Source organism: Saimiri boliviensis, chromosome 1 (genome assembly GCF_048565385.1).
Source record: "Saimiri boliviensis isolate mSaiBol1 chromosome 1, mSaiBol1.pri, whole genome shotgun sequence".
In the NCBI taxonomy this organism is placed as follows: domain Eukaryota; kingdom Metazoa; phylum Chordata; class Mammalia; order Primates; family Cebidae; genus Saimiri; species Saimiri boliviensis.
The window spans coordinates 115,787,356-115,800,387 of record NC_133449.1 but is presented as its reverse complement, the minus strand read 5'-3'; the positions used below and the strand labels follow the sequence as shown (position 1 = coordinate 115,800,387).

The 13,032-nt window shown below is 46.2% G+C and overlaps 1 protein-coding gene and 1 pseudogene across 3 annotated transcripts in view; one reads left to right on the top strand and one right to left on the bottom strand.

Moving 5' to 3' along the window:
* Positions 1-1,340, bottom strand: part of BBS2 (Bardet-Biedl syndrome 2) — a 29,711-nt gene extending 28,371 nt beyond the window's left edge. For all 3 annotated transcript variants that reach the window (XR_012518446.1, XM_074402684.1, XM_074402695.1), the window contains exon 1: positions 1,125-1,340. Coding sequence is in view for 2 of the 3 variants with exons in the window: in XM_074402684.1 (XP_074258785.1) it covers positions 1,125-1,238 (114 nt within the window). In the remaining variant the exon portion in view is untranslated. The remainder of the gene's footprint in view (positions 1-1,124) is intronic.
* Positions 1,341-11,160: 9,820 nt separating this feature from the next.
* On the top strand, positions 11,161-11,563 carry LOC101051056 (interferon-induced transmembrane protein 3 pseudogene; annotated as a pseudogene).
* The last annotated feature ends 1,469 nt before the right edge of the window (positions 11,564-13,032 follow it).

Below are 13,032 nucleotides of genomic sequence, written 5' to 3'. Positions count from 1 at the left end.
GCCTTGCAGCAATGATATTGAGATGATTCATGTGATAAAGTTTTGTGCCTGTTTTAAGTTATTAGCCTTGTGACTACCTTCCATGTATTTTGGGCATGCCTCCATCGAATACACAGGGCTTTCATATGCCTTGTCTGTTAGCTTCTGGATATAAGCTTTCTGAAAGTAGGGACTCCAACTTTACATCTGAGTCTCCAAAATCTATACAGGAGGTGTTCAGTAGAAGTCTGGTGAATGTTAAATGATCATGTCTCTTTTATCTCTTTGACTCTCACGCCTTGCACAGTAACGGCACCTAATACTTAGTGAATAAATTATGGAGAAAGAACTGAAGGTACATGGGCAAGGATAAAAAGTGCAATCTGAATAATTTAGGAGTCTTTGCATTCTTTTGTCATTGTTCGATAAAGGAGCAGTGTGAGGGGCCGGGAGAGGTGGCTCACGCCTGTAATCCCAGCACTTTGGGAGTCTGAGGTAGGTGAATCACTTGAGGTCAAGATTTCGAGACCAGCCTGGCCAAGATGGTGAAATTCTGTCTCTACTAAAAATACAAAAATTAGCCGGGCGTGGTGGGGGACATCTGTAATACCAGATACTCGGGAGGCTGAGGCAGGAGAATTGCATGAAACTGGGAGGTGGAGGCTGCAGTGAGCCGAGATCACGCCACTGCACTCCAGCCTGGGCAACACAGCAAGACTCCGTCTCAAAAAAAAAAAGCAGCAGCAGCAGCAGCAGCAGTTTGAGAGAGTGGAAGGAATTCCGAGTTCCAAATGACAAGCTGAGGCTCTTGGCTTGAATCTGGGGTCCGTTATTACTGCTAACCCGGACCAAGCCCGTTCCCTCCGGAGACGTCTCTTCTCTAAGCTCTCTATGTCCAGGGACCCCGACCTCGCCCGACTCTAAGTGCCTGACAACAAGAAAACGTCAACTGCTCAGAAAAGCTGTTCCTCTAAGACCCCATTGTCCTCAGAAGGATGGAGCTACAGGGTGAAGGTTGCTGGGAACACGGGCTGGGGGCGGGGGCGGGGCCGGAGGCGGAGGCGGAGGCAGGGTCCCAGGGGCGCGGCTGGCGGAGGTCCTGGGGTTCCCTGGGGCCCGGGCTCCCTGACGGTGGGGGCGGTTACCTTGCCCGCTTGAGTGGCGGCCGCCAGACATGGGTGAGTCCCGTCGTAACGCCCTATGGCCACCATGCGGGGGCTGATTTTGTGGCGCAGTTTCAGGGTGAACACGGGCACCATGATGGCGGCGGCTTAGGGAAGGAGGGCTGGCGCCTCGAGGGCAGCGCAGCGGAGCCGGCCTCACGCGCCCGGGTGAGAGGTGCAGGGACAAGACCCGCCCGGGCCCAACCTCCTGAGGCCGCCCGCGAAACAACCCGAGACGAACTCTTGCAGATACCGCCACCTTCTCCTGCGGCTGCGCAGACCCCCTCCGCTCTCTCTGCGGCTGCGCGTTAGCGCCTCGGCGCCGTCTGCGGCTGCGCGGTGGATCCTCTGCTGGGCTGCTGATGCAGCTGGTCCCCTCTGCGGTAATTTACCCCCGTGGGTTGAACTCCACTGACCCTTCCACAGGGACTGTCTCCGAGCCAGTGCAACCCAGATGTTTCCCCTTCTAGCACCACAACCAAGCTGCACCTCTGCAAACTCTACACAATGCTACCCTGCTCCAGAGCGTCATTAATTAAGTAAATCTTTCTTGAGTGTCGGCTCTGTCCCTTACTTTGGTGGTTGTGTGGAGGAAAACCACACCAATGCTTAGACTCACGTTCAGTCTGGGGCTCCTGATAAAGCTCCCTATGTATTTTTAAGTGCAAACCTGCAAGATTGAAAAGTGACCAACAAAATTTCCTTGAGGGCCTATTGTGTGTCAGACGCTGTTCTAGATAATAAATAGTAGTAAACAAAAGACAAACCTCTGCTTTCCTGGAACTGACCTACTAGTCAGGGCAGCCAAGCATTAAACAAGAAATACATGTCATTCGATGGTACTAGAGAGAAAATTAAGGGAAGGAAGAGGAGAGAGAGGGTGGAGGGAATGCTGTGTTAAGTAGGGTGGTGGGAAAGAGACCTCTCTCTGAGAAAGTGACATTCAGACATGGACTATTAGGAAGTGATAGAGCCAGCTTCGATGGAAGGTGTTCCTCCAGAAAAACTTAAGGTGAGGCCCCGGGGACTCACTCTGCTACCTTCTGGAAACGGACATTCTGGGGTGAGTGATGAGATGAGCAAGGACCACCAGAGGAGACTTGGAGTAGCCAGCAAGGAAGTACAATCAGGAGAGTACAGTGTCCTGGACGCTCAGTGAAAAGAGGGTGGCCAGGAGGTGGAAAACAACTATGTCAGATGCTGCAGGTAGGTCTTGAAAAATGAGTTCTGGGCCAGACGTGGTGGTTCACGCCTGGAATCCCAGCACCTTGGGAGTCTGAAGCAGGTGGATCACTTGAGGTCAGGAGTTCAAGACCAGCCTGGCCAATATGATGAAACCCTGTCTCTACTAAAAATACAAAAATTCGCCGAGTGTAGTGATGGGCACCTGTAGTCCCAGCTACTAAGGAGGCGGAGGCAGGAAAACTGCTTGCCCCCGGGAGGCAGGGGTTGCAGGGAGCCAGATCGTGCCAGTCTACTCCAGCCTGGGCAACAGAGTGAGACTCCATCTCAAAGGAAAAAAAACGAAAGATGAGTTCTGGGAAAATCTTGATACTTGCATTTTGTAATTACAGTTATACAAATGAGCATTTTCTTTTTCAAGCTTGTTGGTGTGTCTGTGACTAATTGTAAACTTTTGGAGATAAAATCAAAATACTAAATAATGTTAAAATACTAAGTTTGATAATGTTTACTTTTTAAATGTTATTTGTATTTTATTTAGAGACAGAGTTTCACACTGTCACCCAGGCTGGAGTGCAGTGGTGCCATCACAGCTCACTGTAACCTTGAACTCCTGGCCTAAAGTAATGCCCCAGCCTCGTCCTCCCAAAGTGCTAGAATCATTGGTGTAAGCCACTACTCCCAGCCTAAATTTAAAGATCTGATGGAATATAAGACCTGCGCCAGTGGCCCTTCAGGCCCCCTCTGATGGACCATGCTTCTGAGACCCGCCTCTTTCTACCCCATCTCCACCCTCACCCTTCTGTCACCAAGTCCTGTAGCAGCTTCCTGACTAGCCCTGCCATGGAAATTACCCTGGGTCATTAGAACTTAACTTTGTTTTGTGACGTCCCTTCTCTTTAGTCACCAGATTCTACCTACACAAAGTCATCATCTCACTGAATCCACTCAGCTGTGTTACTAGCTGATCACATCTTGATCAGCCACCTCTCCCAGGAATAGCTTGAAGAGAATGACTCCCTAATGGACAACATTTCAGATCCTTTATTTTTTCCTGACAAACATTTATTGAGGGTCTCCATGTTCTAGATGGTGTTCAAGGACCTAGGGATACAGCAGTGAATGCGAAAGATATAGTTCATACCCTTATGGAATTTACATCCTCTAGGGAATAGGAAGCTATAGACACTAAACATGAATACAAGTTGGCCAGGCGTGGTGATGCATGCCTGTAATCCCAGCACTTAGGCAGGCTGACATGGGCAGGTATCACCTGAGGTCAGGAGTTCGAGACCAGCCTGACTAACATGGTGAAACCCTGTCTCTACTAAATATAAAAAATTAGCTGGGTGTGGTGGTACATGCCTGTAATCTGAGCTACTTGGGAGGCTGAGACAGGAGAATCGCTTGTACCGGGGAGGCGGAGGTTGCAGTGAGCGAGAATGCACCATTGCACTGCAGCCTGGGCGACAGAGCAAGACTCCATCTCAAACAAAGAAAAAAGAAAAAGAAAAGTAAGATCATTTCATCTGGCAAGAAGGCTGATGTGCCAGAGCTTGAGAAGGTCTCTCAGAGCAAGTAACATTTGAACCAAGAGTTTTGTGACAAGAAAGTGGCAGCCATTCGAAGATGTGAGGTACAGGCAGTCTAGACAGAGGGAACAGTAAGGGTACAGGGCCAGTTTGAACATGTTTGAAGACCAGAAAGAAAATAATATGGCTGGAGCCTAATGTGTGAGAAGCCAGGTCACTTATTGCTTTTGAGCCACACCAAGGAGCTTGGGTTTTACTCCAGCAGGCAGACAAGTCCATGGCCTACTGGATTTCTATGTAAGGCTGGTCTTGACCTCTGTATGTCTGGCCACACTTTACTTACTATTTGGATTGCCTTGGTGGCCTCTAACTTTCCGGTTTCTTTTCCTATAGGACATTACCGTCATCGGCATCAACATCATTAACATTTACGGGGCATTTTTTAGGTACTATTCCAAGAACTTGATATGCATCATCTCACTTAATCATACAATAATTCTGCAATCCTACAATCCTATGTAGGATTATTGTATAATTATACAATATTGCATGGTTATCCCATTTTATACCTGACAAAACTTTACCATTGTCACCTCCTCTCTTTATAACTCTTCATTGGCTCCCTATTTTCAGTCAAAAAAAGTCCAAGCACTTCAGCAGATTAAACAAAGATTCCCGAATTCTGACCGCTGTTGACCTCTGCAGGCTCATGTTTTGCTTCTTCTTTCTTGAGACTTGATCCTTCTCAAATGCCATGTCTAGCCTCTCTGCTCAAATTGTTCCCTCTGCCTAGAATGTCCTTCCCCTCCCTTCCTGACTTCCCCTGTCTTTGAAGACCGAGTTTAGACATCACCACTCCAGGAAATCATGTTTGACGGCCTCCCTCACTGCTATTTCCACACTTAGGAGGTAGCCACTCTTCCCGTGTGCTTCTGTCATATCCTGTATCATAATGAGAGTCCTTTTAGGATCAGCACGGATTCCTAGAAGGATAGGGAATGCCCCATCCTCCCTGCCAACCACTGATCAGGGCAGGGGACTTACAAGCTTTCCTCCGAGGAGAAAGGCCAGGGCTGCCCCACTTCTGCCAAAAGTCTAAGAGTCTTCTCTGCCTCCCACGACTCATCAGGAATCATTGATTCTTCAGAGGAGACACCTGTCACCCTCACATCTGTGAGAGCTGGGACTCCTGAGGATCTAGGCCTTGAAGGTAGGAGAGGAGCTGACAGTCAATGGGCTCTAGGGAGGCAGCACTACACAGTGGGTAAGCCCATGAGCCTCAACCACATCAGACCTGGCTTCAGATACCTCCTCCATCAGCCACTAGCTGAGACTTAGACCCATTATTTAATCCCAGTTCTCATATTTATTGAGCATCTTTGTGTCAGACACTTGACTCATACCCATTTTTTTTTGTTTGTTTGTTTGAGACAAGGTCTCGCTCTATCACACAGCCTAGAGCACAGTGGCGTGATCATAGCCGACTGTAACCTTGAACTCCTGGCTCACATGATCCTCCTGCCGCAGCCTCCCAAAGTGCTATGATTACAGACATGAGCCAACATGCCCAGCCACGTACTAACTTATTTAATCGCCACCACCCTCGGAGGGAGACACTGTCATCATCCCCATTTTACTAGAGAGGAAACTGAGTCGTGGGAGACTCCGTAATGTAAGCCTGAGGTCACACAGCTGATATGTGGCAGAACTAGGATGGCTGACCCAGGTGTTCGGGCCACAGAGCCTGAGCTCCTCACCCCTGCACTCTCCTGCCTCCTGCAGTGAACCTCCCGGAGCACCAGTAGCCTCATCTAGAAAAGAGAAATATTAGCAGTCCTCTGTCGGGACCGGTCCAGGACAGCACGTCTGCCGGGGGTCTCTCGACCTGCAAGAGGGTCCCAATACCTGGAAGAGAGAGTGCGCGGAAGAAAGGGAGACAGAAAAAGCGAGGCGTCTGGAGGGCTGGATAGGCCGTGCCTAAGCAGCAGCCTTTATTTTTCAAAGGCCAGGAATAAATACACTTTCTTTGCTCTGGTTTACGTCATTGCAAGAGGAAATGCAAATCTATACCTTACATGCCCTATACAATAGAGAAGTCAGATACACAATCAGTGGTTGTAAAAAGTAACAGAATTTCCTGTGATCACAACGCTTGTTTACATCCAGACATTATTCCTCATGGCTGCAGGTATTTCTGGTTTGATCTTGTTTTAAAACTGAGATGTGAAAAGGTTTTCTGGTTTTGCTCATCAGAATATCTTTTAACCAGATTCTCCTTTGTCTGCTCCTGACTCAACTTATCTCAACTCCCCCTATTCAGGAGTCTCTGAGTCAGGGATCAAAGCCATCCCGTATGGTGGCATTTGCTTTGCAAATATCCCCACAGTGAAACCATTATCTAGGGTACAAGGCAGTCAGGCAAGTAAAGAAAAGTTTAAAGCTATACTTAAAGAAAAAGTCATAAAAAGTTAAAAGCAGAAACTGGTTGCTGGTAGGGAGTCACTTGGTCTAGCAGCACTGCATAGTTTTAGGCCCAAATGATATCGTGGTTGATATTAGAAACTGATCATCCATCTTTCAGTTCCTTCTTCCTGATAGCTCGACTGCCTCCAACAGGAAACTCTGTTTGGGATCAAACTCACCATACATATAGTGAGACCCATGCCTTTTGGGCTTCTCACACGGGAATGTTCCCCACAGTCCTCACTCTTAAAGCAAAGCTCGGCCTTCAGTTAGGGCTCCCAGAAGTGGTTATTATTATTACCTCTAGGTGAAACTCTGCCTTTGACCGGTTAGGGTCACTGATCTAACAAATTTGGTCTTTTTTCTTTTGCTAGTAGGTATCATTGTTCCCAGTTTCCTTGGGATTGGAAAACCAACCTAGTAGCCAAGTTTTAGTGGGACTTGGTCAGGACCAAAATTTAAGATCCTAATTTCCAAGTGTCGGGGAGCCGATCGGGAGAGTGCCTGCCACCTGCCTCACCCTCTTCTTGTCCTCACATTGAGTTTGCAAAGCACCCCCACTAGAGGGTGTGCAGGTGTAAAAAACAGAGATTCGGGCTCCTTAATACTGGATTAAAGGCCTGAAGGGAGGCAACGTGGAGGGCTTAAGACTCCAGCAGCCGCAGGGCCCACCCTGAGAAGTGGACTTGGGTAGGGAGGCCATGTGGAGACGGATTTCTGCCTTTTTGTTTATGCACTGTATACGTTTATGCTATTTTTACAGCACTCTTGTTTCACTTTTGCAATTTAAAACAAAACAAAACCTTTAAAATAAAGTAGTGTAAGGGCAGGGGTTGTCTGTGGATTTCAGGATCCAAATCCAGGTCCTCTCCCCACCCCTCTTGATGCCTATAAAGGACCCCAGTCTTCAGTTTCCCCAAACTCTTCAAGGCAACTGGCAATCAGGACCACTCCTCAAGTCACAGAGGGACGGGGCCGGGAGACCCCCGGGGCAGAGCAGGACGAACGGGGCTGGACTCCCTGAGAACTTTCTACCCAGCTTCTCTCAGGCAGCAGTCCTCCCAGGCTTCCTGTCCTTCAGTCTTTCATCACTTGACTTCTTTTCTGGAATTCTTGGTAACTCTGTGACGTATCTGCTGTGGATCATGGGGGTGAGGCTGTCCATGCTGGTCTCTTCTGTCAGCTCATTTCACACTTGCAAGAAATGAAATTAAGACTCATATGTTCAAAGTCATTTTGCAGTGTGTCATATGAAAAACAGAAACAGCACCTTCCGGTCAGGAGACAGGGAAAAGCTATGACTATTACTAATAGCTAACATATGTTGAGGACTTCCTATGAGCCAGACTGCTAAATTCTTTACTTATGTGGTCATCTCAATCTTCCCAATAATCCTATGAAGGAGGTAATATTATTTTCCCCTATTTACAGATGCAGAAATGAATTCAAGCCCAAATTTTTCCTACTGCCCACATATCCCATAGAGGTGGTAGGAAAAGCGTCAGTGTTAGTTACCCCCAACGCCCACCCTCAGAGACCCATCAGAACCTTGGATACCTAGTGGTGCCAGAAAAGGGGCAGAGGTCTCAGACCTCCAGTCTTGTGTTTGCTGCAAGCAACCTTGAGATATCCAGACACATGACACCCTTGGCCAAGCTCTCAGTGATCTGACACTTTCATGGGCTCAAAACTCCCTGGAGAGGCCACGCATCCTAGTGTCTAGGATCCCCTATCCCTCAAAGCATCGTGCAGCTCTCCTCTCAGGCTCTTGCTGTACCCCTAAGCAAGGCCAGGGTCCACAGCGTTTCCTAGATGCTTGTAGATCAAGCCTGTAAATAATCTCGGACAGAGTTGCTGAAAGTTAGACTAAGTGAGAAACACGTTAAAATGGAATCACTGCACATCTAGAATATGTCCTTTACTGGCCAGGCACAGTGGCTCACACCTGTAATCCCAGCACTTCGAGAGGCCAAGGCAGGTGGATCGTGAGGTCAGGAGTTCAAGATCAGTCTGGCCAACATGATGAAACCCGTTCTCTACTAAAAATGCAAAAATTATCTGGGTGTGGTGGCACTTGCCTGTAACACCAGGTACTCAGGAGATTAAGGTAGTAGAATTGCTTGAACCTGGGAAGTGGATGTTGCAGTGAGCCAAGATCATGCCACTGCACTCCAGCCTGGGAGACAGAGTGAAACTCCACCTCCAAAAAAAAAAAAAGTGTTCTGTATAGATAGAGAATAAACAGCCGGGCGCAGTGGCTCAAGCCTGTAATCCCAGCACTTTGGGAGGCCGAGGCGGGTGGATCACGAGGTCAAGAGATCGAGATCATCCTGGTCAACATGGTGAAACCCCATCTCTACTAAAAATACAAAAAATTAGCTGGGCATGGTGGTGCGTGCCTGTAATCCCAGCTACTCAGGAGGCTGAGGCAGGAGAATTGCCTGAACCCAGGAGGCAGAGATTGCGGTGAGCCGAGATTGCGCCATTGCACTCCAGCCTGGGCAACAAGAGAGAAACTCCGTCTCAAAAAAAAAAACAAAACAAAAAAAAGAATAAACAATTCCTTACTGTTTCTAAAGCTCCCCCACTGTAGAGTTTTTGAAATTGTATTCTGTTATTCTCCATTTACCCCTCCAGATCCATCCAGTCTCTCCTCTGTCCCCATCTATGCTGAGTAGGCCAACCTTGGCAGACTTTTTGGCCCCATTCCCTTGCACTGCCAGGTGATCAGGTGATGCGAGGGGAGAAAGGACAGCAAACGGATTCCTTTCCTGCTGCTGGGTGTAATTTTGGCACTGGTTATATTCATCTACCCACCACCATTGCTCTTATTGGGCATTTCCTCAACCTTAACTCCAACTTTCCCTGGGCCCTGTAATGGCACCTCTCTCTGTCTCCTTCCTCCAGGCCCAGGGATGGCGACAGTTCCCACTGTGCTAGTCTGGGTGCTTCATCGTCTCTCCTGGGTGTCCCTAATCCTGCCCACACCTCTGTAAATTGTCCCCTCATTAAACTCTGGTTCTGTTGAAAGGTAGCAGGCTCTTCCACACCAAATATACCACTTTGGCACAAGGATTATTTTAAGCTGAAAGCAGTTGAGAAAAAGCAAATATAAGAAAACCTTTCTGTTTGCCTCCATTTGCCTAAAGCAGGATATAGGTGTCCCTCCTCCCCTCCCTTCTGGGAAGGACAAAGGTCAATCAATGAAGATGTCTTCAGGGCCTTATTAGACCAGAGGAATCTACCTAACAAATTTTACTAACCTGACTTTATCTACCATTAGTTTCGCGTATATTTGCCTTCCTACAATTTGAGGTTCCTTAGAGACTCAAGGTCCTTTTTGTCTTGTCACTTCTCTAAAAATTTATTATGTTTCGTCAAAGATACTGTATAAGCTGAAATTCCAAATCAGGTCTTTGGGAATTACTCATTCCCTGGTTATCTCCCATGCATATATGATAGATACATGTTAATACAATCTTGTTTTTCTCTTGTTAATCTGTCTTCTGTTGCAAATGTTAGCAGGGGTCCCAGCTAAGAACTAGGAAGGATAAAGAAAAAATTGCTTTTCCTCCCCTGTAAACTGTAAACACTGTACCCTCTCTTCCCTGCTGGAAACTGACCGATACACAGACTGTGCTTTTGACTTGGCCTTGATGAAGGAGGTTCTTGTTGGAGTTGAACATCAATGTTTCCTGTGAGGGTCCTGTGGATACAGCTCACCTCTACCTGCCCCAGAATGGCAGCATGGTTCAGCATCTTCTGCCAGTCTCTCCTGGTCCAAATCTCTGCCCAATCACAGTTGCCTCCCAGCAGTCTCTCTGCTCCCACTTTGCCTTCACAGAGCAGCCAAATAGCTTTATTTTTAAAAGAGAATAACTTATTTCACAAGATGTTACCATTAGAGGAAAAAGGGTAAAGACACATGAGGTCTCTCTATATTATTTCTTAGAACTGCATGTGAATTTACAATGATCACAAAATGAGAAGTTTAATTTTTAAAATTTTAAAGGCAAGCATGGAAGAAGGTCAGGGCGTAGCATGAAAGGCACTACAAAGAAAACACAGAAAGAAAACATGACTGTGAAATCACTGTGCTGGGAAAGGGAGAAGAATTATTGTCACAGTTCCAGGTGCTTAGGTGGCTGGCACTCAGTTCTAACAGTATCCAAAACTGGCACTTCAGAATTTAGATATCAGGGGGAGGTGGAGGATGGTGAATGTGTACCCAAAAAACAGAAAGAATGATTAAGACCTATTATTTGATAGCACAACAGGGTGACTATAGTCAATAATAATTGCGCATTTTGAGATAACTTAGAATGTAACTAGATAGTTTGTAATTCAAAGGAGAAATGCTGGAGGGGATGGATACCCCATTCTCCCGGATGTGCTTGTTTCACAAGCGTGCTTACTTCAACATCTCATGTACCCTGTAAATGTATACATCTACTATGCATTCACAAAAATTTAAAAATTTAAAAATAAATAAAATAGAGAAAGAATAAAGTAAAAAAAAAAATCATTTTAACTAATAAAAGAAAAACCCAAAATGTCGCTACAAGATGCTTCCTCAACATGAACTTTCAGAAATCACAGTCACAGAAACACAGCAAAGACGGTAGAGATGAGAGACTGGAGACTGGAGAATGAAGTACACCATCACCAAGGCCCCAGCCTGCCCTGCATTGGTTTCAAAAGGTCTAGAGCTGTGCTCTCCAATATGGTAGCCTGAGTCCTGTGGCCATTGAGAACTTGAAATATGGCTGGTTCACTGAAATAAGCTGTAAGTGGTAGAACCATCCCAGCAAGCTGACCACAGCTGGTCTTCCCTGGACACCATGAACCACACTGTCCAAATCTTCTTCACTCCTGCCAACAGTGGCTCTCCCCACAAACTATGAGATACTGAAGGAGGAGCATGAGGTGGCTGTGCTGGGAGTGCCCCATCACCCTGACCCCCCGACATCCACCGTGATCCACATCCGCAGCGAGACCTCCATGCCTGACCTTGTCATCTGGTCCCTGTCCAACCCCCTCTTCATGAACTCCTGCTGCCTGGGCTTCATAGCATTCACCTACTCTGTGAAGTCTAGGGACATGAAGATGGTTGGTGACCTGACTGGGGCCCAGGCCTATGCCTCCACTGCTAAGTGCCTGAACATCTGGTCCCTGATTTTAGGCATCATCACGACCATTCTGCTTATCATTATTCCAGAACTCATCTTGCAAGTCTATCAATAAATAGATCAAGAGAAATCATCCAGGCCAGGAGCTCTGCCTGTGACCTGTTTCCCACATACTCCACCTTCCATTCCTTGCATTGCCCCCGGAGCCGAGTCCTGTATCAACCATTTATCCTCTCACACTTTTCTATAGTGACATTCAATAAAGTGCATGTGTTCCTGGTTAAAAAAAATAATAATAATAAGCTGTAAGTGTAAAATACAAGGCGGATCTGCAAGAATGCACATAAAATAAGAATTGCAGATGTCTGATATCTTTTATATTGATCATATTTTGAAATCATAATATTTTGCATATATTGAGCTAAATAAAGTATAATATTAAGGTTTATTTTTAATGAGAAAAGTCATTAAAACATTTTTCAGTGTGAAAACATTTTTCGACACTTACTGAAGAAACCAAAGAAATCCTCAGAAGTATTTTGTTCCCTTTCGGATCACTTCCAGCAAAATACAAATTTGCTGTTATTTCCCCTATTGAGAAAAAAAAAGAAGAAAAAAAGCTTTCTCAGCCAAGTGCAGTGTGGCCCATGCCTGTAATCCCAGCACTTTGGGAGGCTGAGGTGGGCAGATTGCTTAAGCTCAGGAGTTCAAGACCAGCCTGGGTAACATGGCAAGATTCTGTGTCTACAAAAAAATATAAAAAGTAGCTGAGTGTGGTGGCACATGCCTGTGGTCTCAGCTACGCAGGAGGCTAAAGCAGGAGGACTGCTCAAGCCTGGGAGGCATAGGTTACAGTGAGCTGAGATCACACCACTGCACTCCAGTCTGGGTGACAGAGTGAGATAATGCCTTAAAAAAATAAAAAAGTTTTCTCTATGAATAAATAGGCCAAATAGTGTATGTATAATTCCCCTCACTCCAGAGGTAGAGCTTAACTCTTCTCCCATTTTTTAGATGGGCTGAACTTCACAACTTGAAAAAAGTCCAAAAAGTAGAATATGGAAAGGGAAAAATAGTGACTTCATAGGAGAGAGCCTGGCAGACACCATTTTAACCAAGTGACCAAGGTTAACATCAGCGCAGTAGAATTTGGTATCAAATACTCCCTGATATGATGAGATTGGAAGGGCACGTCATCTCTGTGGTTTTCTTCCCCAAATCTATAAACTCTGTCTAATCATAAGAAATCAGCAGATAAACCCAAATCGAGGGACATTCTATAAAACACCTGACCAGTACGCCTCAAATCTTCCACATTTGTGAAAAATAAGGAAAGTCTGAGAAACTGTCACTGATTGGAAGAGATTAAGGAGATGTAATTAATAATTACAATCCTGGGTGCGATCCTGGAATGGATCTGGAAGCAGAAAACGGACATTAGTGAGAACATTGGTGAAATTTGATTAGAGCTGATAGTTTGGTTCGTAATACTGTAGGAATGTTAATTTCTTGGTTTTGACAAATGTACAACAGTTATGCAAGATGGTAACTCTAGGAAGTTGGGTGAAGGGTCTGCAGATGTCT